The following is a 25693-nucleotide window of genomic DNA, read 5'->3' as shown; positions in this document are numbered from 1 at the left end:
GGGTGCGAATTTGGAAAGGGAGATGGCTGCTCTAGGCTGGGGAAAGGCTGCCACCAAGCAAAAATGTTCTAGATAATGCTGTGGCTGTACTGGAGGGGGGGGGGGGGGGCAATCACTGTATGAGCATCATTGAAAAAATGTCAGAGAGAATGTATAAGGTATGCGTCTATCTCCCCGATACAGAAAGACACTCATATACACACTTTCTCTATGACACACCTATACTGAGATCAAGAGTGTGTGAGAGCGTCTGTGTCAGAGAGACAACTACACATACCCTCTCTGACATAGTGAGTATCTGAAAGAATGTGTATAGGTGTTTGTCTGAGAGACTGTGTGTGTGTCTGACACTGGCTGGCAGTGTGGTTGTCATATTACTTAGCAACTGGTTCAAGAGCTGATTGGTTGGCAAGAGACTTTAATACCAGACCAGGAATCCAAGATATAATTATGAGAGATGTAACCAAACTTGGGAGTGGATGGCAACCGATTGTGTGGATGGAAGAGGGCACGCAGCTCTGTTTGCTCACCCATGGTCTAGGGTATGTTTTCCTACTTAGTTATTTAGGAAAAATGTGAAGTTTGTTGGAAAGTTTATGGCTCAATTTGGCAAGGCTCCAGGTTACATGATGTACCTATGAAGGGTCAGCTTAGTGTGCTTTTGGGATCTGTTGAAACACATGCTGAAAAGAAAATGCACAAGGGAGTCAGATACCTGTGAGCTGGTTTTGAAAAAAAATTCCTCAGGCTGATGATATCCTGCAATCTGCCTCTGGCTTTGCCTACAAGGTTCACATTATACACCACAGCACTAAAGGCTCACAACTGCGCCACTCATCACACTTCACTTTTTAAAACAATGTTGACTTCTATCATTTTGCCCATCACTGATGTGAAGCTCAGCAATTTATTACTCTTTAGTTGGTCATTCTGTCCTATTATATCGTCCACTTTCACATAGATATTTGTTTTTGTTGCTCCACCATTAAATAATGTGTGGGAATGTTCCCAACATTCTCCTTAGGAAAGACCAAGGCACAGAATTCATTCTTTTTTTCTTCTGTTTCCTTGTCCTTCCTGAAAACCCCATTTGCCCCTCAGTAATTTAGTGGCCCAGCTGACTCCTTCACAGAATTTTTACTTTGTACTTTTAAAAAGTTTTTTTTAGTTTTTTCCTCACTAGCAAGCTGCTTCTCAAATTCTCATTTGGCCTGTCTTCTGTCTTACTACTATTTTATATCTAACTTAGCAGTGCTTATTCTCTTGCTTATTTTCATCATTTGGGTCTGCTTTCCATTTTCTGAGTGATGCCCTTTTAGCTTTAACTGCCTCCTTTATCTCACCATTAAACCATGTTTAGCAGTCATTTGGTGGTCTTTACACCTTTTTGAATATATGAAATTCATTTTATCTGGGCTTCCAAAATATTTTTAAACAGTGCCTATGCCTCATGTAAAATTTTAACCTTTGCCAGTGTTCCTTTTAGTTTTTTTCTGTTTCTGATTCTATAAAATGGAGTTGGATTTACATGGCAACCAATATGGGCCCTGACTTTTAAGGTCTGGGGGTACTCATATGCAGACAAAAGGGAAAAAGCACAGGACTGATTATATGGCCAAGTCCAAAAGCAAAGCAAGTCAGCATTGTCAGAATTTTCTGGAAGGCTCCTCACTCTATAAAAATGTTGCTAGCAGTAATATTTTCTGGGTGTGACAGTTGATTGGTTTACGATTGAAAATATGCAATAAGGGGATTAACACCTCTATAACCTGCGTCCAATGCAGAGTGAAACTAATAGCACTCATCACATGCAAATGCATGTGAATGAGCCTATTACCTATTCACTCCTGATGCAAGAAAAAATGTGCGTCCAGGATGCACGTTTGCATTCAGAAATTAACACCTGCCCAGAGTGGGCGTTAATTGCTGAGCACTTCTTAAACTAGTATAGAAAAGCAGAAAAATCGTTGTGGTATTAAGGAGGAAAAACGAAACTAAATGAACTTTTAAAAAAAAGTTAAAAAAAAAAATAATAATGCCGGAAGTTAGATGCAGGAAATAGATGCTCAACTGACAAGCATCCGTTTCCTGAACCCCCTGGCTGTGCGGCATTGAGGAAAATCGATGCCAATAAACTCGGCTTCTGTGTTCCTAACTGGCAGACGGCTGGCACCAATCGGGTTCTCGTTGGCAAGGAGGCACTAGGGGTGCGAAAGCATCCCTAGCTCCTCCTTGCTAACACAACCCCTAATTTAAATATTGCATGGCGCCCCCAGGGGGCACCTGGGGGCACGTTAAGAAAGCGGGCACTGACTGTTCAGCTCCCGCTTTCTGCGCATAATTATTGCATCGGCCTAAATTCAACTTCTAGATTGTTCTCCTGCATCTTGCTATGTTATTGTATAGCACTCTAATTGAGACACTAGTTTGGTTGCCATGTTAGTCCACTAGACTGCATGAAAATAAGGGTTAATAAACCAGGCAATATTATAAGGTGATAATTTTTTATTGAACTAATTAATACGTTTTTTGGCTAGCTTTCAGGAATTGATATGTTTTCCTCAGGAAATGAAAATTGAATGTGGAACAAATGACCTTGCTGGGAAAATACAAGTGAATTATAAAATTAATTTCAATGATGGCAAAAGGGAAAAATGGAGAGTGATTTTACAGAGTGATCAGAAGGGGTCAACAATGCAGTTTTATGGCTGGTAGTGGTTTAGAAGACTTAGTACACCAATTGATGTTACTATTCCACAAAATACCACACCATGTGAAAAAAAAACAAAATTGCTTACCTGTAATAGGTGTTATCCCAGGATAGCAGGATGTCACATATGGGTGACGTCACTGGACGGAGCCCTATCATGAAAATTTTCTGTCAAAGTTTCTAGAAACTTTTGACTGGCATACTGAGTCCACTGAGCATGCCCAGCATGCCATGATTCCTTGAGCCATAGGGGTCTCCCTTCAGTCTAGTTTGTAGCAATAAGCTTTAGCCAAAAAATAAAATAATAAAACGTTTCGGACCCAACTCTGCAGGGTGGCAGGTGGGTTTCGTGAGAACTACATCCTGCTGTCCTGGGATAACACCTATTACAGGTAAGCAATTTTGCTTTATCCCAGGACAAGCAGGATGATAGTCCTCACATATGGGTGATTAGCAAGCTACAGGCCGAGTCATCTTTGTGTTGGACCAACAGCGTACAACTTGTGCAACGGGCACAACAACTGGTGTACTGTTGGAAAAATGAGGAAGCCTGAAATCACAGCAGGTTGGATGTGGAAGGAGTTGGGATTATACTGGAAACAAGTTCTTTAAGACAGATTGTCCGAAGGCTGAATCTGATCATCCTTCCATGTCCAAGCAGTAATGGGTTGCAAATGTTTGAAGAGAGCTCCATGTTGCAGCCTTGCATATGTCTGTAATCGTTAGAGAACGATAGTGTGCTATTGAGGTTGTCATTGCTCTAACTGAGTGTGCCTTTACTCGTCCCTGGAGAGAAAGGCATGCCTTTTCATAGCAGAAGTCTATACAATCTGCTAGCCAGTTAGAGAGTGTTCGTTTGCCCACTGCCATACCCAGTTTGTTTTTGTCAAAAGAAACAAAGAGCTGGGTGGATTTCCTATGGACTCTAGTGCGCTCTAGATAATACACTAGCGCGTGTTTACAGTCCAAGGTGTGTAAAATTCTTTCGCCTTGGTGAGAGTGAGGTCTTGGAAAGAATATGGCAAATTTATAGACTGATTCAAGTGGAAATCCGTAACCACCTTGGGAAGGAATTTAGGGTGACTACGGAGTACCATTCGGTTATCTAGGAACCTGCTATAGGGTTAGTATGTTACAAGTGCTTGTAACTCACTAACTCTTCTAGCAGATGTAATAGCTACTAGGAAGAGAGCTTTCCATGTGAGAAATTTAACATCGCAGGAATCAATGAAAGGGAGAACGCATGAGCCTTGTTAGGACTACATTGAGGTCCCATTCTGTGACTGGTGGCCATAACGGGGGTTTAAGTTGAATTAAATCTCTCATAAATCTACTGAAAAGGGGTTATGCTGATATCTGTGCATCCCCTACTCCTTTATGGTAAGCTGAAATAGCACTCAAGTGCACCCTTATTGACGAAGTCTGGAGACCAGAGTCTGAAAGGTGCCAGAGATAGTCTAATAAAGATGATGTGGGGCAGGAAAAGGGATCAATACTTTTCTGCGTGCACCACATGGTGAATCTTTTCCACTTACAACGATAGGATTTTCATGTGGAAGGCTTTCGTGAAGCTACAAGCACTTGAAAGACATTAGTTGAAAGATTGAGTGGTTGCAGGATCAAGCTTTCAACATCCAGGCTGTGAGAGATAGGGTTTGAAGGTTAGAATGGCGCAACCTGCCATGATCCTGAGTTATGAGAGCGGGAGCTGTGCCCAGGCGAATTGGTTCCCTGATCGAGAGGTCGAGGAGTATGGGAAACCATACTTGTCGAAGCCAATACGGGGCTATGAGTATCATTGACCCTTTGTCCTGTTGTAGCTTCACTAGAGTTTTGGTTATTACTGGTATCGGAAGAAAATAGCAGGAATAGAATCCTCTGCCCTGCTGAGGTCTGGAAACTGGTTCCATGGCCCTGGCTCTCAGGAGGGTGAACAATTCTGTTTGCAGAAGTGCGGCATGATCCTGGAATACCCAACGCGAGCTTGGTGGAGAATCTTTTGTACTGTGAGAAAATCTAGATGGTAAACTTGAGATATAATGGATAGTACCCATTGATCTGCGGTGATGTGCGACCAGTTGGGATAAAAAAAAGAGATCAGACCTCCTACTCGTAGACTTGGGGTTGGGTTGGTGGAGTGGCTGCTGTCCTCTGGCAGGTTTTCAAAATCCCAATGGAGGGCCTGTCTTAGGAGGTTGAGGCCTAGATGTCCTTGATTGTCTAGATTGACCTCTCTGGGCTGGTCTTGATTCCCTACCATGGGGTGCTGGGGGATAGTATCTCCGTGGTCTGTTATAAGGTTTTCTGGTGTCTTTCCTGGCTGTTCATCGTGCAGAAAATGGTTTCTGTGCTGGAACAGAGGACAGTTGGCATAGAGTCTCAGAATGTTCTTTCAGCTGTGTCACAGCATCCTGTACTTTCTCTCCAAAGAGGTTGTCTCCAGTACAAGGGAGATCTGCCAATTTCTCTTGAATTTCTGACCTGAGGTCAGAAGCCATCAGCCAGGCCCATCTACGAGCACTAATTCCTGTTGCAGCCATTCTGGACAATGTTTCGAAGCTGTCATAGGCTGCACGGGCCTCATGTTTTCCTGCCTCTAGCCTTTATTTATTTATTTATTTATTTATTTACTAACTTTTATTTACCGACATTCGTGAAGCACATCATGCCGGTTTACAAAGAACTCAGGCGGGAAATACAATGAAACAATATAACAATAACACGTTAATAAAAGAACCAAAAATCAGAATACAAAATGAGCCAAAGGAGCAATGATAACGGAGGGAGGGAGGGGGCGGTGGGGGGGAGGATAGGCAGGGGGCAGGGTATGGGGAGGGAGGGAGGGTAGGGGTAGGGGGCATGGGAAAAGGGGGGATGGGGAGCGGGAGGGGAAAAAGGCATAGCTAGATGAAGTATAAAAAAAAAACCAAAAAAAAAAAAAACAGAAATAAATATAAAATAAATAAAAGGGGGGAGACTATGTACAGTTGAAGAATGTACAGGTACTATTAACTTAGGTAGTCCTACGGAAGTGTTGGAAACCGGCTACATTAATTAGGCGACAGTATTCACTAGGATATAGTTTATTTAAGGGGAAACTGGAGGTGTAAAAGCGGAATCTAACAGATTAGGTTTTCAGCTGAATATTCGCCTAAATCCAGCCTGGCAAAATTAGACAAAATAGAAACTGGAGGTGTAAAAGAGAGAGAGGTGTACTCGGGGAGATGATAGCGGCCAGGAGGCCCAAGGATCTGGGGATGGCTTATAAATGATGATATTAAAGGAATCCTGGTTTTGAGGAAGTGACTCAAACAATTCCTGTATTTGCTATATAATTGATATGACGCAATTCTGGAAACCAGCATGGATCCTTGGAACATTTTCCAGCCAAGAGTATCTAAGAATTTTTGCTCCTTTCCAGGAGGCATAGACAAGTGTGGGCATATTCATTTTGACTTCTTTTGGGCCGACTCCACCATTACAGACTGGTGTGGAAGCTGAGGTTTCTGGAATCCTGGTATATGTTGAACTAGGTAAGTGGCGTCAGTCCGCTTGTTTACTGGTGGTATGGTACAAGGCTGTTCCCATAGCCTGTGCTGGAGATCCACAAGTACTTCATGCACAGGTAATGCAAGAACTTCCTTCGGAGGATCTACAAATTCTAAAACCTCTAGGGGTTTTTTTTGTCTCGTGTCTTCTTCTGCCACCAGCTGGAAAGGGATGGTATCTGCCATCTCTTTTACAAAATTTGAAAAAGAGAGGTCCTCTAGAGGTGATTTTCTCCTCTCCTCCGGAGGGGATGGATTCAATAAGATATCGTCCGAGGTGTCCGAGGAAGGACGTCATGGAGGAGTGGAGTGAGGATGGAACGGTGGCATCGAAGGCATCGATGGTTTCATCGGCGGTATTGATGGAGGAATCGATGGAAAAAAAGGGAGTCTTGGATGTGAAATCCCCGACGGTCCTGGTATTGGCTCAGGATTCGGCAAACCCTTCGAGGCATTGTCTTCCCTGGGATTGGGAATTGGAGTCTTCGATCCCGATGGCAATGGTTGCATCGGAATGGCACAGATAAGGGCTTGGAGCTTGGCGAGTATCGGTGCAAATAGTGATAGGTCTCGGTATCGGTGCCGGTGATGGAACCTGTGTCTGTGCCAGAATCTGCATCGATGGTTGAATATCTCGCAGAGCTTCTTTAACTGCCTGGCGGATGAAACTGTCCAGTTCCTCCCTTATAGCTGGTGAGGTCAGAGCAGCTATAGGGGGTGGCAGAGAAGGCGGAACCGGCTCTTCCACAGATCCCTGTGGTGGCACAGTACCCAACACCAGTGTCGGTGGGGATCGAGGTATCGATGACTCTTCTACTCGGGGTCTTTTCGGAGGAGGCTCGATGGGCATTGATAGCGGTCCAGGCATCGATCTGAGATCGGGGTTCGAAGCTCTCCGATGACGGTGCCGTTGTTTCTCACGAAGCATGGTGCCTTTTTTCTCAAGCACCGAAATACAAGTGAGGTAATCAAATTTGCAGATGAAACAAAATTGTTCAGAGTAGTTAAATCACAAACAGATTGTGATAAATTGCAGGAAGACCTTGTGAGACTGGAAAATTGGGCATCCAAATGGCAGATGAAATTTAATGTGGAAAAGTGCAAAGTGATGCATATAGGGAAAAATAACCCATGCTATAGTTACACAATGTTAAGTTCCATTGTTAAGTTCCTACCACCCAAGAAAGAGATCCAGGCGTCAGTGGATAACACATTGAAATCTTCGGTTCTGTGTGCTGCGGCAGCCAAAAAAGCAAACAGAATGTTGGGAATTATTAGAAAGGGAATGATGAATAAATCGGAAAATGTCATAATGCCTCTATATCTCTCCATGGTGAGACCGCACCTTGAATACTGTCAACAATTCTGATCGCTGCATCTCAAAAAAGATATAGTTGCAATGGAGAAGGTACAGAGAAGTGAGACCAAAATGATAAGGGGAATGGAACAGCTCCCCTATGAGGAAAGACTAAAGAGGTTAGGACTCTTCAGCTTGGAGAAGAGACGGCTGAAGGGGGATATGATAGAGGTGTTTAAAATCATGAGAGGTCTAGAATGGGTTAATGTGAATCAGTTATTTACTCTTTCAGATAATAGAAAGACAAGGAGGTACTCCATGAATTTAGCATGTGGCACATTTAAAACTAATCGGAGAAAGTTCTTTTTCACTCAACGCACAATTAAACTCTGGAATTTGTTGCCAGAAGGATGTGGTTAGTGCAGTTAGTATAGCTGTGTTTAAAAAAGGATTGGATAAGTTCTTGGAGGAGAAGTCCGTTACCTGCTATTAATTAAGTTGACATAGAAAATAGCCACTGCTATTACTAGCAACAGTAACTTGGAATAGATTTAGTTTTTGGGTACTTGCCAGGTTCTTATGGCCTGGATTGGCCACTGATGGAAACAGGATGCTGGGCTTGATGGAACCTTGGTCTGACCCAATATGGCATGTTCTTATGTTTTTATGAAGTGGATTGTATGGATGACAGAGATGGAGTCTGAGATGATCGGTCACCACTTCCATCGGGACGATGTCTTGTTTTAAGTACTAACTTTTTAGCCGCTCCAGCCGGAGACGACTGTGTTGATATTGACGTCGATGGAAGTAACTGAAGATGGAAGAGGTGTTCCATCTTTTCCAGAAGGACCCGTATACCTTTGGCTGTCATCTTGGCACACTGTGGGCCTGACAATATGTTGTGTCCCTCCCCCAAGCACAAAACACTTTTCATGTGCGGATCCGTAATGGACATGGTGCGAGGACAATTCGGGCATTTTTTAAACCTGATTGCCATTTTGAAGACCAGATAGTCGTCTATGGTATCGACCGGAGAAAATGTGATTACTCACTGAATGGTGGAGAAAGGGAGATCCCTATGAAGGGGTTAAATTTGAAAAACTTTTAAACATTTTCCGCTGAGGAAAATAGTGTGTGAAAGCTATCACACAGGGCTCCTTCACCGCTAGGCTAATAGCAGCGTGGAAAAAGACTGAAGGGAGACCCCTGTGACTCGAGGAATCATGGCATGCTCAGTGGACTCATTATGCCAGTCAAAAGTTTCTAGAAACTTTGACAGAAAATTTTCCGCGCTAGGGCTCCGTCCAGTGACGTCACCCATATGTGAGGACTATCATCCTGCTTGTCCTGGGATAAAATACTACTACCCAGAGTACCCTGCTTGGATGCTATCTTTTGATATAATCACTTATATATTAATGAATGACTATCGCACTAGGTATCAGGAATGCTCTCCCATTGCAACTCCATCTGCCTTGCATATAATCATTGGTCGGTTGTAGTTATATGCCTAAGCTATCCATTCCTGCTTTTTAAATTTTTCTGAAGCAATTAAAAATAATGGTATCTAATATCACAGTCCATCTCATATTTTCCCTTGCAAGTATTGTACGATGATCTATCACTACTTCAGTGCCTTATAAATTCAAAGCTTTATAAACCCAGGGCCTCTTATGCCTGCACAGATCAGTTTCAAACATAGCATTTTTTCTCAGGATGATGATCACCTTCATAAATTCTACGAGCAAATAAAAAGTCTTGACTTTTAACCTGTCTTGCCTTACATTCTCACCGAAATAATAAAGTTTATCTGAACCTGAATGATTGTTAGCATCTATTTTCTCAACATGTCAGATTTAAGAAGTGATATCAAACTGCCCATCTCACTGATCCCTCCTTATATATATCTATATATAGTGACTGTTCAAATCTGCGAATCCCCAGTCTAATTCCATATTTTAGGCAAAAGAGGACATTGTTTCTAGGTGATATATCCAGAATTGCTCTAATTTAATCTGGGATTGCTATCGCCAGGGATTACAAATAAATTTAGACACAATTCTTCGAATGAGGGCAAATGATCATGTATACCACAAAGGACAATTGACAATTAGTGTATTGCTTAGCTATGAAGGTCTTGCCACAAAGTGCCAGTAATTGCCTGGCTGCATATTGAACAGTGGCCACATGGTTATTGCCCATTCTGAGAAATGTCTTCTGAAGGGGTTAATGGAGGCAAAAAGGAATTCACATAATCCTATATACTCCTTCTTTAATATTCGTTATTAATCAGTCATCTTTAAAAATCAAGTATAGTTACAAAATCAGTCAGTGTTTAAATATTCAGGAAGCCACAGCTGATGCTCTATTTGAAAAATGCAAAACTATGCCAGTTGAGATGGGTCACAATCCTGTGAGTTATCAAATAGGAGCCATTCCTTGTTTGCATTATGAGCTCTCTTGCAGGCTTTTTCTAGAAACTTAAGGGGATATCTCCACTGGGGAAGTCTTCTGCATAAATCTTGGGCTTGTCTCACAGATTGAAGAACATATTCTTTGAACCTGGAGAAACTGTCTCATTGGTAAATTAGAATGCAATTTAAATGGATGGAAACTGTCAAAAAGTAGGAGATTTTCTGTATCTAGGTTTTCTATGCAATGTCTGTAGACCCTGGTCTATCTTATAGCTCTCTATATCCAAAAATAGAAATTTTCTGTGTATATGTCATAGACAGCTTTAAATTAAGATCCATATTATTCAACCAAGACATGAATGCATTTAAAACACTTGATGTCAATTTCCTCAGAAAAAAGATATCAATGTATCTCACCCAAAAATGTATATTATCAAAATAATTGACAGGATACAAAAACTGTTCTTAAATGGCACCATATATGCATTTTGCAAGATCAGGAGCCATGGTAGCTCCCATGGCAGTACCATGGATCTAGAGATCAAATATGATCAAATATGAAATGCTTTTGACATAAAACTCTGTTATGGTAAGAATAAATTTCATTGGGACCCAGTATGGCTAGGTTTTGTCTAGGTATTCTAGTGTCACTCCCAGGATCTCAAATTGTGGAATACTAGTATATAATGCCCGAATATACAAAGTGACTAAAATCATTTCCTGCACATTATTTAAAGATTCCAAAATCCTGAGCATGTGTTTAGTTTCTTAGATAGGATTTTGCTAAAGGTACTATGGGTTTTAAAAAATAATCTACAAAAAACAATAAGGGCTCAAGCACCGAAACTAATGCAGAAACTATTGTCCTGGGGGGGGGGGGGGTGGGGCGCTTTAAATCTTTATGAATCTTCAGCACAGTATATATAATTGGTATATGTGGATATTTTACCATCAAAAAGGGCTTTCCATTTTGTGAGAAATCCTGAAATGTGACCCGTTTCTACTTCCATCTTAATTCATTCTTGTAAGAGCTTAGTAGGATCACCATCCAATCTCTGGTAATTCAGAGCTGCTATTGGTCGGTCTCAGTGACATAGTGAGGGCAAAGGGCCGTCGGCGCCATTTTGTTTACTGGCAGCCGACGGCCGAAGCCCAGGAGATCGTTCCTGGACCGCTCCTGGACCCCCGCTGGACCACCAGGGACGTTTGGCAGGTCTTGGGGGGTCAGGAGGGTGGGGGGTTGCAGTAAATTAAGTCGGCAGATCTTGGGGGAGTCAGGAGGGGGTTGTTGTTAGATTTTTGTTTTTTTTTTTTTATATTCGCTCCATAAGACGCACATACATTTTCCCCCCACTTTTGGGGGAAAAAAAGTGCGTCTTATGGAGCGAAAAATACGGTATATTCTTAATCTTTGGATTCAAATTGTAAAACTGATTGCATAGAAATGTGTGATTTTACTTAATTTTATTCTAAAGTTGAAAGTAACTGATGTTTTAATCTTTATATAATTGGAAATTTTAGAGAAATTATGTATGTTTTTAATAGACTGCTGTTGTAACTCTATGAAGTCCTGGCCAGGCTTGGCTGAAAATGGGACATTGATTCCAGTCCACTTTCTCGGTAAATGAATGTTCATCACCACCCACCACTTTCCATTACACCATTCATTTGCATCAGCTCTTTACTTTCATTTGGGAGCAGGAACATGTATCCAATTTAAAACTTCCCTAAATGTTTTTCTATAGAACCAAAATTGGAAAGGAAACATTTTCTCTAAGGCTTAGTGTGATAAGATAAGCTACCTGTGAACTTAAAAAAATCATTATTGCTGCTCTTTTTATCTACTGACATAACCTTGTTTAATAAATAATAAAAAGCCATTACCATGATGTGCTTACACTTTTGTTTACAATTTTTGGGAATTTTTAACTTGCAAGGTTTAGAGCCTAATGGGGGCTTCGAGCTGCTAGCAAGACAGACATTTTTCTGCTGCCCATAACTATGACAGCAAAGTAGTTTCAAAAGGTTATAAGCAATAGAATTGTATACACTGCTGATACCTTGGAACCACACTCTAAGCCTTGCAATATAAAAATTCCTTAATCATAATCCCCTATGCTCCAGCATGCATGAAATTCATAAATCTGAGGGTATAACTACTGCAGAATCTCTAGTCATTGTGCTGCTTATACATGGACATCAGCTTTACAGTGTTGCTTTCATTCACATAATTAACTATATTGTAATCTTTTTGTAATAGAATCCTAACAGCATTTCTTTCCAGATTTATGGCCTTAGTGATATTAATTTCTGGGAATATAATCTTACATATTGTTTTATCTCACTCAAGTGAGAGGTCATCCCTAATAGCTACACCATACTGTATGATAGAAGACATGGTGAGTTATTTTCTGAAAAGTCATAAATGTACTTTGACTTATCAACATGACACATGACCAAATACAGGGTGTATTCTGAGTTACAGACCTAAAAGAATAGCTAAGAACTAAATTTCAAAAACAAAAAGTCATATAACATGGTCTAATGTTTTCTACAAGATTAGGAATCTATGTACTCTGTAGGCATTGCTTGAGATGAACATTGATTAGATAACATCGAAATAGATAAATATGATGGCAGAAAAATATCATATGGCCTATCTAGTTTGTCTACCTGCCCAACAAATTTAGCTTTACAATTCCCATCATTCCTTCAGAGATCCCATGTGTTTATCCCATATTTTCTTGAATTCAGGTATTGTTTTTATCTCCACCACCTTCATTGGAAAGCTTTTCCATGTATCCACTATCCTCTATGTAAAGAATTTTTTAAGATTACTATTGAGTCTATAGTATTTCTTCCTCATCCCATGATACCTTGTTCTAGAGCCTCCTTTTTCATTGAAAGAGGCTTGCTACCTGTGCATGGAAACCTTGGAGGTATTTAAATCTCTATCATATCTCCACTATCTTGCTTTTCCTCTAGGGCAGTGATTGTGAACTCCAGACCTCGAGTGCCTCAAAGAGGCCACGTGTTCAGAATATTTATTATGAATATGCATGAGAGATTTCCATGCATTGCCTCCATTGGGGATATCCTGAAAATCTGGCCTGTTTGTAGCACTCGAAGATGGGAGATAGCCATCATTGCTCTAGGGCAGTGGTTCTCAACCCTGTCCTGGGGACCCCCCAGCCAGTCGGGTTTTCATGATATCCACAATGAATATGCATGAGAGAAAATTTGCATGTTATGGAGGCAGTGCATGCAGATTTTCTCTCATGCATATTCATTGTGGATATCATGAAAACCCGACTGGCTGGGGGGTCCCCAGGACAGGGCTGAGAACCACTGCTCTAGGGTATGCATATTTAGATCTTTAATTCTCCGAGGTAAAGCAGTGTCTCTGTTCTGCTCTGATAGGTAATTCTAAGTAAGAAAGACGTTAATATGGAGTTCCCTTAAAGATTACTCTCTTTACCTTAGAATAGTATATCACATAAGTCTTAATACATCAGCGCTCCTTAGAGTTAATGCATTATTTTGAGCTCAGTTAATTATTTAATAGATCAGAGCCACTCAATAACATAGTCAGAGATATAGTCTTAAAAAAGAATATGATTTTTATTTTACATGAGGAAAGTATTTAATTGATCAAGTCATATCATAGATAGAGAAAAAATAAAAGATGTTTTCTTACCAGTGAGCTAAGTCTGCCAGGATCTCGGGCATGCCATACTCTGGATAGCATAGCAGCCCCAACCTTCTGGACTTCACAGTATATATACTCTTTTTCTTGTTGACAATTCATGTAGTCATGGCCCAATAATTTAACTACTAATTTTATTTCAATACAGGCCATCACATTATCTGAGAAATACCTGTATTCTGTTTACTAAAAATTGCATATATGTCAGGTTACATGGCCAGGAGAATTTAGCTATAAAATTTCTTTGATCTTAGATATAGTTTACATCATATGTGCTTCGTCAAGCCATCTGAGTGCTTTGATTTGCTTCTACTACCATTAATCTATTTTATTGGCAGAAGAGCACCTGATTACTTATGTATTGAAGTTAGAAATATGTAAAGAAATGTCAAAATGACATAGGCATCTAGCATCTAAAACACCTAATGACTAGTATGTGAAATATTACTTGCAGTAGGCATATGTCTGTACTGATTTCAAAAGTCAAGACATTTTTTATCTAGAGTGTTGTGCCAATTAACACCCAAACTCTGGGAGCTTCCCCAGGTTAGAATACATCAGTACCGAAGGCCATTCTCTGTTCCTTATCTTAACAAAGTGCTGGCTATCTTTCCAGTTCTAACAGCTGCATGTGGTCTGTGGAAGAGATAAGGAAAAGAAGAAAAATAGAAATGGCAGCATGGCACAAGTCATTTCAGGAGTTCAGAATAGTTCATAGGTTTCAGACTTTCATACTTCTGTGTTTTAGAGGTACAGGGGATCTAGACATTGTCTGGGTTCTGCTATGATAGGTAATTCTAAATAAGAAAGACATTAGTAAGGGGTTCCCTTAGATTACTCTCTTTACCTTAGAATACTGTGTCACATAAGTCTAACACATCAGCACTCCTTAGAGTTGATGCATCATTTTGAGCTCAATTATTTATTAGATCATAGCCACTCAATAACTCAGATATATTCTTAAAAAAGAATATGATTTTTATCCCAGGACAAGCAGGATGGAGTTGCAATGGGAGAGCATTCCTGATACCTTGTGCGATTGTCATTAATATATAAGTGACTATATCAAAAGATAGCATCCAAGCAGGGTACTCTGGGTAGTAGTATTTTATCCCAGAACAAGCAGGATGATAGTCCTCACATATGGGTGATGTCACTGGACGGAGCTCTATCACGGAAAACTTTCTATCAAAGTTTCTAGAAACCTTTGACTGGCACATTGAGCCCACTGAGCATGCCATTATCCCTCGAGCCACAGGGGTCTCCCTTCAGTCTTCTTTTTTCTGCGCTGCAGTTAGCCTCGCAGTTAAGGAGCCCTGTGTGTGTGTTTTCACACAACTTTTCCTCACGGAAAACCTAATACCTTTTCTCAGAAAAATCCCCTCATTGGGGTCTCCTAGTCTCGGATCAATTTTTCCTCAATCGGTGACGAAAACCAATTTTTGCGATCGATACCGTTCCTTAATTTCATCAGTGACCACAGGCTGTCGACGGCTGTCCGACCTTTCACAATGGCAACCGGCTTAAAAAAATGCTCTAATTGCACACCTACCCATGTCTATTATCGATCCACACATCGAGTGTGTTTTGTGCCTCGGCCCTGGACATAATGTTTCCTTATGTCCTCAATGTGCCGAGATGACTTCCAAAGGTAGACTGGCCCATCTAGATAAAATGGAACATCTTTTCAATATCCAGCTCCTTCCATTGTTGTCGATGCAGTCGTCACCGGCAGGAGTTACAAAAAAGGTAATCCTAAAATCCCACTATCCCCAACTCCATCGAAGACATCGATGAAGTCAGCATTGGTGCTTGAAAAAAGAGAGCACCGTGAAAAACACTGTCATCGGCATCGACGGGAACCGCCCGGTGCTGATTCTGATCCGTGGGTGAGTTCAATTCCTACCGACCCACCCGCTAAAAAGCCCAGGATCGAAGATGCTTCGATGCCATCGATTCCAGAACAGAGACAATCCCCACAGACATGGGTGCCGGTTTCTGTGCCCCCCCACAGGGACCTGTGGGGTGGCCAGTTTGCCTCCTCTGCCACCCCCTATAGCTGCTCTATCCACATCAGCTATAAGGGAGGAACTGGACGGATTTATCCGCCAGGCAGTAGTCGATGCCCTCCGTGACCTCCAACCACCGGTGCCAGTTCCCATACCTCCACAGACTCCAGAGGCATCGATGCTTCAGCTGTTACTGTCCCGGCTCGATTCCTTGATCGGTGCCTTGCTGACTCAAGTGATGCCATCAAGGCTGAAGACACCGATTAAGCATCCGGATCCACTGGTGCCGATTCCGGACTCTTCGGAGGCTGACTCCACCAACTCCAATCAGTCAATATCAGGACCATCGGGTCTCTCAGGATCGAGCTGCCAGATTCCAGCACTGATTCCATCGATGCCAATTCCATTACCATCAATGCCAGGTAAAAAGAAACAAAAATCATTGATGGAACCATCAAAAATCAAGTCACCATTGATGCCATTCTCCATTCCTCCTTGTCCATGTCCACAAATGTTCTCAGACACCTGCGAGGATGTGGACTCCGATTCCTCCACTGAGGACATCTTGTTGGACCCTTCACCAGAAGAAAGGAGAAAATCACCTCCTGAAGATCTCTCCTTCTCTAACTTTGTGAAGGAGATGTCTGACATTCCTTTCCAGCTGGCTACAGAAGAGAACATGAGACATAAAACTTTAGAAGTCCTACAGTTTGAAGTTCCTAAAGAGATTGTTGCCATACCTGTACACGAGGTTCTAGTTGATCTTCAAAGACTCCTTTGGGAGCATTCATGCACAGTGTCACCTGTAAATAAGAGAACAGATGCCACCTATTTATTTATTTATAACTTTTTTTTATACCGAAGTTCAGGTAACAGAATTACTTATCACTCCGGTTTACATTATAACAAGTAGAAAACAATGACAACATATGTCTTACAATGAACAAGGGAGTGAACAACTTGGATAATATAACATAACATAACTAGGAACAGTAGCAGTATGCACTATTAGAGCGAGACTAGCACATGGGGAGGGAGGTTTGCTAATGGTGGGGGAGGGGGAAGGAAGGTTGTTCATGGAGGGGGGGAGGAGGGAGAAATTTCTTATTGATGAGTAAAAACATGAGCATAGGTTCTGGATGTCAACAGTATGAAAACAGTCTATGGGAGCTGTGGAAGACTAAGTAAGTTAAGGGAATGCTTGACCAGAATATTTAGTGCAACATATTCCTGGGTTTCAGAAGACGCAACTCCATCAGTCGGAGTTGTGGTGGTAGAGTCTGCGCAGAAGACATAAAAAAGGATTAAACCACAGTCTTCCACATCTCCTGGAAAGGATCAAAAATTCTTAGATACCTTAGGTCGTAAAATGTTCCAAGGTTCTCTTTTATTATCCTGTATTGCCTCATATCAACTATATATGACACATACCAGCGGAATTTATGGAAACAAATGCTGGACTTTTCAGAAATCCTTCCTCAACAGCATCAAGACTCTTAACTCCATCATTCATAAGGGTCTAGAAGCTGGAAAACATGAAGTCCGTGCAGCCTATGACTCATTTGAAACTTCATCTAGAATGGCAGCCACCGGTATCAGCGCTTGTAGATGGGTATGGCTCAAAACTTCCGACCTCAGGTTCTGGAAAAATTGGCAGATCTACCCTGCACAGGTGAAAACCTGTTTGGTGATAAGGTGCAAGCGGCAGTTGCACAATTAAAAGATCACATCGAAACTTTACACCAGCTCTCCATGATAACAGCGGAAACTTCATCTTCTGCAAGGCGACCCTCCAGAAAGGATACAAGGAAGCCTTTCTACAGACCATGCAGATATTATCCACCACTACCTCCTGGTAGAACGTCAGTCCAGACAAATTAAAACATCCAGACCTCATCCTCCCCCTCAGACAGGTCAAGCATCTGGTTTTTGAAGTGATCCCAGGGAACTGCAGCCTCTCCAAGAACCCAAATCCAAACTTGCGAGTCTGAGGCTGGGTTTCCTATTTTCTACCTAACTGGTCAGCCATAACCACAGATCAATGGGTTCTGTCCATTATAGCACACTGATACCATCTGGATTTTCTCACATAGCCAAAAGACTCTTTGGATGCACAGAGATCATACCACTCTTCTACAAACAGAATTATCCACCCTACTGAGAGTCAGGGCCGTGGAACCATTTCCCCGACCTCAGCAGGGCAGAGGATTCTACTCCTGCTATTTTCTCATTCCAAAGAAAACAGGAGGCCTGTGTCCCATCTTAGACCTCCAAAATCTCAACAAATTTCTACGAAAGAAAAATTCAGGGTGGTATCCTTAGGCAACTTGCTTCCCCCTTCTTCAAACAGGAGATTTGCTCTGTTCTCACAGGGCAAGCAGGATGGTAGTCCTCACACATGGGTGACATCATCAGGATGGAGCCCAATCACGGAACACTTTTGTCAAAGTTTCTAGAACTTTGATTGGCACCTACTGGGCATGCGCAGCATGGCACTAACCCTGCAACCAGCAGGGGTCCCCCTTCAGTCTCTTTTTTTCTACCCAGCAGTAGCCACGCGGGTTATTAGCTCTCTAGAGATTCCTGACAGGAATTTTCCTCACGGAACTTCTTTCAAATTTTTCAAAAAAATGTACCCCATAGGGGTCCCCCTATCGATTCCATACTCCCCAGTCGAAAGATAAGGCTTTACCCTCGTTTGCGGTTGATTCCCGTTGAGCTTTCCCTTCAGGGCTTACCGGCTATCGACCACACTGCGGCTAAATTTCTGTCTGTCATGGCGTCGGGTTTTCGTCGGTGCCCCGACTGTCCTCGGACAATGTCCATCACAGACCTGGATAGAATTTGTGTACTGTGTTTGGGGTCCGACCATGACATCCTAACTTGTACCAAATGTGCCCAAATTATGCCGAAGGGCCGTAAGGCCCGCTCAGAGAAGATGGAGTTTCTTTTTCAGTCAAAACCCCCGACTCCATCGACTGCTTCGACATCGTCTGAGCCAGTGCCATCAACCTTTCGCCAGTAGCAGGACACCGGTGCTGCCCGACCGGCATCGACTACTCCAAAGGTGTCTACTTCTTCCTCCTCGCCTCAGGAAAAGGACCGAGGAGAACATTGTGAAAAGCGTCGCCACTGGCATCGGAAAGCTCAGTCCACTGATCCAGGCAAGCCCTCTGCATCAGCATCGACAGAGTCACCGACAAAGAAATCCCGTCCAGAGAAGGCCCCATCTTCTTCTGCGACCGGTCACCGAGGCGTTTCCACCCTTCATCAGTGCAGGGAGCCACGACTCCACTTTTACTGGTGGACCCTCCAGCTATGCCATTATTGCCTCCCACTCCGTAGCTGGGGTTACATGCCCCAGGCTTCCGCGAGGAATTGGATGGTGTGATCCAAGAGGCCATTGGTAAAGCACTTCAGGGCTTCCGACCTCCATCAGCGCCGTCACCGATGCCAGCCCCAGTCATCGACCCGATACCCATGGTGCTTGCACCGCTTCTAGGCAGACTGGATGTGCTGATCGGTGTGCTTCCACCAGTGGAACTGAGAGTACCGGTATGTCCACCGCCTTCCACACCGATACCTTTTTCATCAGAAGATTAAGAAACACATATACCCATCCCGCCATCTGGGATCTTGCCACCGACTCATCCGTCGATGTCACTGGTTCCATCGGTACCTATACTGCCATCGATACTGCATCGTCCTCCATCGGTGCCGCCATTGATGCCTAGGCCATTTCTTCCCTCTGGTGATACTATGAGAACTGGGGATCAGTCTTACGATCCTTGGACCGATGATTCTTCCCAGGATTCTGATGATCTGCCTTCAGAGCCCTCTCCCCCTGAGGAAAGACAACGATCTCCTCCAGAGGATCTGTCCTTTATTAATTTCATAAAGGAAATGTCTGAAACGATTCCATTTCAGCTTCAGACAGAAGAGGACTCGAGGCGCAAGATGCTGGAAGTACTCTAGTTTCTTGATGCCCCTAAGGAGATCATGTCTATTCCTATTCATGAAATCCTAATTGACCTGCTAAAAAGGAATTGGGAGCACCCAGGCTCGGTGACACCTGTCAACCGAAAGACAGATTCGCCCTACCTTGTCCAGACAGCTCCTGGGTTTCAAAGACCACAGCTGGATCACTATTCTGTGGTTGTGGAGTCAGCCCAGAAGAAGGCTTGATGTTCTAAACCTCATTCCTCCATACCTCCAGGGAAAGAACAGAGGTCCCTGCATGCATTTGGCAGGCGTGTCTTCCATGGCTCAATGCTCATTTCTCGCATTGCTTCCTACCAGTTATACATGACCCATTATAACACAGACCTTTTCAAGAAGATCCAAGATTTCTCTGAATCTTTACCAGAACAATTCCAGGATCAACTCAATACTCTGGCTCAGAAAGGCCTAGATGCTGGCAAGCATGAGGTCCGCGCTGCCTATGATATTTTTGATACTGTCTTCAGAGTGTCTGCAGCATGGATTAGTACAAGAATATGGGCCTGGCTGAAGTTCTCAGACCTACGACCAGAGGTGCAGGACCGGTTAGCAGACCTAGCCTGCGCTGGAGATAATCTCTTCAGGGACAAAATCCAGGAAACAGTGGCACAGCTAAAGGACTACTATGAAACGCTGCGCCAGCTTTCCTCAGTACCTTCTGATTTCCCGCCCACTTCTAAGAGGACATTCCGAAGGGACTCTAAGCGACCGTCTTTTAAACCACGGAGATATTATCCTCCTGCCGCTTGAGGTCGTCCTTTCAGGCCTTACCAGAAGGGTCATCCCAGGCAAGCCGACCTCAGAAGACCCAGCCAGCCCCACAACCGGGCCCAGCTGCTGGGTTTTGACTCCTTGCTGGAGTGCATAAGCCAACCTCCTCTACTGTCCGTACCAGTTGGTGGCCGACTGTGTCACGTCACTTCAACATTTGGCACACGATCACTTCCGACCAGTGGGTCCTGGCAGTAGTGTCCCAAGGGTACCACCTCAACTTCCTGACTGTGCCGGACCACTCCCCACCTTGGATGACGTGGGGATTATCTGACCATTCTTCTCAACTGGAGGAGGAGGTTTCCGTCCTCCTCAAATCCCAGGCAATAGAACTGGAGCCCCTCTCTCAGCAGGGACAGGGGTTCTAGTCTCGGTATTTTCTCATCCCAAAAAAATCAGGGGGCATTCATCCAATCCTGGACCTGCGTGCCTTAAACAAGTATCTACAGAAGGAAAAGTTCAGGATGGGAACCCTTGATTCCCTACTTCCTCTACTGCAAAGAGAAGATTGGCTTTGCTCTTTAGATCTTCAGGATGCCTATGCACATGTTGCCATCACTCTGTCTCACCGAAAATTCCTTCGTTCCTAGTCGGCCCCAGGCACTTCCAGTACAGGGTCCTCCCTTTCGACCTGGCGTCCGCACCTCGAGTCTTCAGCAAGTGCCTCGTAGTGGTCACGGCCTGCCTGAGGGGTCAAGGAGTCCATGTCTATCCTTATCTTGACGATTGGTTGATAAGGGTTCCGACCCAAAACCACGCACTAGAATCCTTACGTCTAACTCTCTTCTATCTCTCGGGTTTCTAGTCAACTATGCCATGTTCAAACTAGTTCCATCTCAAACCCAATCCTTCATAGGGGCAGATCTGAAAACCATACAGGCAAAGGCTTTCCTCCCTCGGGATCGAGCTCACACTCTCACGACCCGGGCACATTACCTCCAGGCTCGAGATTACTCGACGGCTCGTCATTTCCTCATCCTGCTGGGTCATATAGGATCCTCGGTGCATGTCACACCCTTGGCCCACTTGGCCATGAGAGTGACGCAGTGGACCTTATGATCTCAGTGGGCTCAAGCTTATCATCCAATGTCCAGCATTGTCCACATTACCAAGGAGCTCCGCCTGTCGCTGGCCCGGTGGATGCAGCAATCTTCTTCAAGGCCTTCCTTTTCAGGCTCCAGAACCTCAGATTTTTTTAACAGACGCCTCCAACCTAGGGTGGGGTGCTCATGTCAGCGACCTGCAGACTCAGGGAACCTGGTCTCTACAGGAAGCCAAACATCAGGTAAATTTCTTGGAGCTTCGGGCGATCAGATATGCCCTTCGGGTTTTTCAGGATTGCCTCTCAGGCAAAGCCATCCTGATTCAGACCGACAACCAGGTGGCGATGTGATACATCAACAAGCAAGGAGGAACGGGCTCCTAACTTCTGTGTCAGAAAGCTGCGCAGATATGCACATGGGCTCTTTCCCCACACGATGTACCCCAAGGTGACCTACTTGGCGGGAATGGACAATGTTCTGGCAGACGACTTGAGTCTAACCTTTCATCCGCCCGAGTGGTCCCTCAACCCCACGGTGGCCCACACACTCTTTCAATGCTGGGGCTATCCACGACTGGACCTCTTTGTGTCCATCCACAACCACAAGGTACAGAACTTCTGATCGCTCACTCGCAGCCGCCACTTACACCCAAGGGACGTGTTCGCCCTCTTATGGTCCACAGGTCTCTTCTACGCGTACCCTCCACTTCTACTCATCTCAAAGACTCTCATGAAGTTAAGAAGGGACAAGAGCTCAATGATTCTGATAGCCCCTCAATGGCCACGCCAAGCCTGGTTCCCAATCCTCCAGGACATCTCAGTACGCCAGTGCGTTCGCCTGGGGACAGACCCGCTACTGATAACTCGAAACAACGGGTGCCTGCGCCAACCCAACCTCCCAGCCCGGTCTCTGACGGCCTGGATGTTGAAAGGCTGATACTCCGACCCCTTAACCTTTTGAAGTTGGTATCTCAAGTCCTGGTAGCTTCACGAAAGCCTTCCACAAGATGCTCTTATTGCTCTAAGTGGAAAAGGTTTACAGTCTGGTGCATGTCTGTCCATTGACCCCTTCGCTTGTTCCACCACGAAGTTTCTAGACTATCTCTCATCTTTTAGAGTCAGGCCTGAAAACTTCCTCTATAAGAGTACATGTCAGTGCAGTAGCTGCTTTCCACAGCGGAGTAGGAGATGTCTCTATTTCCACACATCCCTTAGTCACATGCTTCATGAGAGGTTTGCTCCATCTGAAACCTCCCTTGCGTCCTCCGGCCTCTGCTTGGGACCTTAACGTGGTCTTGGGACAGCTCATGAAACCTCCATTTGAGCCTCTCCAATCCTGCGATCTCCGCTATCTCACCTGGAAAGTACTTTTACTTCTCGCTATAACATCCACTCGCAGAGTTAGTGAGTTAAAGGCATTAGTCACCTACCCGTCTTACACTAAACTTCTGCACAACAGTGTACTCCTCCGTATACACCCTAAGTTTTTACCAAAGGTAGTGTCGGAATTTCATCTTAATCAATCCATCATTTTACCTACTTTCTTTCCAAGGCCTCATTCAAACCCAGTAGAAAGGGCTCCTCATACCCTGGACTGCAAACCTGCCCTGGCATTTTATTTAGACCGCACGTCAGCCCACAGGAAATCCACCCTATTATTTGTTTCTTTTGATAATATCAAATTGAGAAATCCAGTGGGAAAACAGACCCTTTCCTCCTGGCTGGCGGACTGTATTTCCTTCTGCTACCAGCAAGCAGGCATTCCACTATAACACCATGTGAAAGCACACTCTGTTAGGGCCATTGCAACTTCAGTGGCACACCTTCGTTCGGTTCCACTTATTGATATTTTTCAAGCTGCGACCTGGAGCTCTTTCCATAATTGCTAGGATAAGGCTGGCAGGCAAGATTCCATTTTTGGCCAGTCTGTTCTGCGCAGCCTATTCTCAACTTAATACCCAACGTCCTACCAGCAACCCGTGCTGGGTTTTCAGGATGCCTCCTCCTAAATCCACCTCTGTTGTTGTGCCTGTTGCATGTCTTTGGGTGCATTCGGTGCTTTGCTCGAGCATCCTCAGCTCGCTATTCACCCATGTGTGAGGACTACCATCCTGCTTGTCCTGTGAGAAAGCAGAGTTGCTTACCTGTAGCAGGTGTTCTCACAGGACAGCAGGATGTTAGTCCTTACGAAACCCACCCGCCACCCCGCGGAGTTGGGTTCGTTTGCGATTTATTTTTCGCACGCACTTTTACTATACACAAGACTGAAGGGGGACCCCTGCTGGTTGCAGGGTTACTGCCATGCTGGGCATGCCCAGTACGTGCCAGTCAAAGTTCTAGAAACTATCATCCTGCTGTCCTGTGAGAACACCTGTTACAGGTAAGCAACTCTGCTTTCTCTGGATCTTCAAGACGCTTACGCTCACATCCCAATATTTCCTCCTCATTGCAAGTTCCTGCGCTTCCTGGTGGATCGTCAACACTTTCTATACAGAGTCCTGCCATTCGGACTTGCCTCTGCACCCCAAGAATTCACAAAGTGCCTAGCAGTGGCAGCGGCCCATTTACGCAAGGAAAGCATACACGTTTTTCCTTATCTGGACGACTGGCTCATCAAAAGCCAATCAAAACAAGGAGGTCTCCCTTCTCTCAATCAATCTGCTTCACTCGCTGGGATTTCTTCTCAACTACCAAAAATCCCACTCCCTACCATCGGAGCAGAATTGAACACCACCGTGTCAAAAGCTTTCCTACCAAAAGATCGCGCAGACATGCTCTCCCAGTTAGCGAAATCTCTGCGCGCAAAGCTACAGCCCATCAGTTCCTTACTCTGTTAGGCCACATGGCTTCCACAATCCACGTCACTCCTATGGCCAGATTAGCCACGAGAATCACGCAATGGACATTGAGATCACAGTGGATCCAAGCCATTCAACCACTGTCTTCTCCAATTCAAATAACTCACCAGTTTTGTTCATCTTTCTTCTGGTGGACAAACCTGAACAATTTGCTCACCGGCCTACCTTTCCAGCAACCAGTTCCTCAAGTAATTTTGACTACAGATGCATCCACCTTAGGTTGGGGAGCGCATATCAACAATCTTCAAACTCAAGGTACTTGGACGAGCTTCAAAGCAACATTTCAAATCAATGTTATGCATCCGAGCTGAATCACAAAACTGCTCCCTGCACAAACAGAGAAACCAGTTAGCCAAGGATGCCTTTGCTCACCTCTGGAACTCAGGTCTTCTATACGCGTATCCCCCAATACCGCTAGTAACCAAAACTCTAGTGAAGCTACAACAGGACAAAGGGTCAATGATACTCATAGCCCCATATTGGCCTCGGCAAGTATCGTTTACCATACTCCTCGAACTCTCGATCAGAGAACCCATTCGCCTGGGCACAGCACTCACTCTCATGACTCAGGATCAGGGCAGGTTGTACCACCCCAACCTTCAAACCCTATCCTTGACTGCCTTGATGTTGAAAGCTTGATCCTGCAACCACTCAATCTTTCAACTAATTTCTCTTAAGCGCTTGTAGCTTCACGAAAACCTTCCATACGAAAATCTTATTGTTGTAAGTGGAAAAGATTCACCACGTGGTGCACACAGAAAGGTATTGATCCTTTTTCCTGCCCCACATCATCTTTATTAGAGTATCTCTGGCTCCTTTCTGACTCTGGTCTCCAGACTTCATCGGTAAGGGTACACCTGAGCGCTATCTCAGCTTACTACAAAGGAGTAGGGGATGCACCGATATCAGCACAACCCCTTGTCAGTAGATTTATGAGAGGTTTAATTCAACTTAAACCCCCTTTTATGGCCACCAATCACAAAATGGGACCTTAATGTAGTACTAGCGAGGCTCATGTGTTTTCCCTTGGAGCCCTTAGATTCCTGCGATGTTAAATTTTGTACATGGAAAGTTCTCTTCCTAGTAGCTATTACATCTGCTAGAAGAGTTAGTGAGTTACAAGCACTTGTAACATACTCCCCCATACCAGGTTCCTACATGACTGAGTGGTCCTCATCCTAAATTCCTTCCCAAGGTGGTTACAGACTTCCACTTGAATCAGTCTATAAATTTGCCCACATTCTTTCCAAGACCTCACTCTCACCAAGGTGAAAGAGTTTTACACACCTTGGACTGTAAACGCGCACTAGCGTATTATCTAGACCGCACTAGACTCCAT

General features: G+C 44.0%; 1 protein-coding gene across 23 annotated transcripts in view; it reads left to right on the top strand.

Moving 5' to 3' along the window:
- PTK2 (protein tyrosine kinase 2) overlaps positions 1–25693 on the top strand; it is a 1447287-nt gene that overhangs the window by 606107 nt on the left and 815487 nt on the right. For 12 of the 23 annotated variants that reach the window (XM_029592091.1, XM_029592099.1, XM_029592089.1 and 9 more), the window contains one exon: positions 11515–11589. The exons of the other annotated variants lie outside the window; for them this stretch is intronic. In XM_029592091.1, the coding sequence (XP_029447951.1) occupies positions 11515–11589 (75 nt within the window). The remainder of the gene's footprint in view (positions 1–11514; positions 11590–25693) is intronic. 23 annotated transcript variants of the gene reach the window in all.

Source organism: Rhinatrema bivittatum, chromosome 2 (assembly GCF_901001135.1).
Source record: "Rhinatrema bivittatum chromosome 2, aRhiBiv1.1, whole genome shotgun sequence".
In the NCBI taxonomy this organism is placed as follows: domain Eukaryota; kingdom Metazoa; phylum Chordata; class Amphibia; order Gymnophiona; family Rhinatrematidae; genus Rhinatrema; species Rhinatrema bivittatum.
Note: the sequence above shows the minus strand (reverse complement) of the source record. Positions and strands in the feature narration are given on the sequence as shown.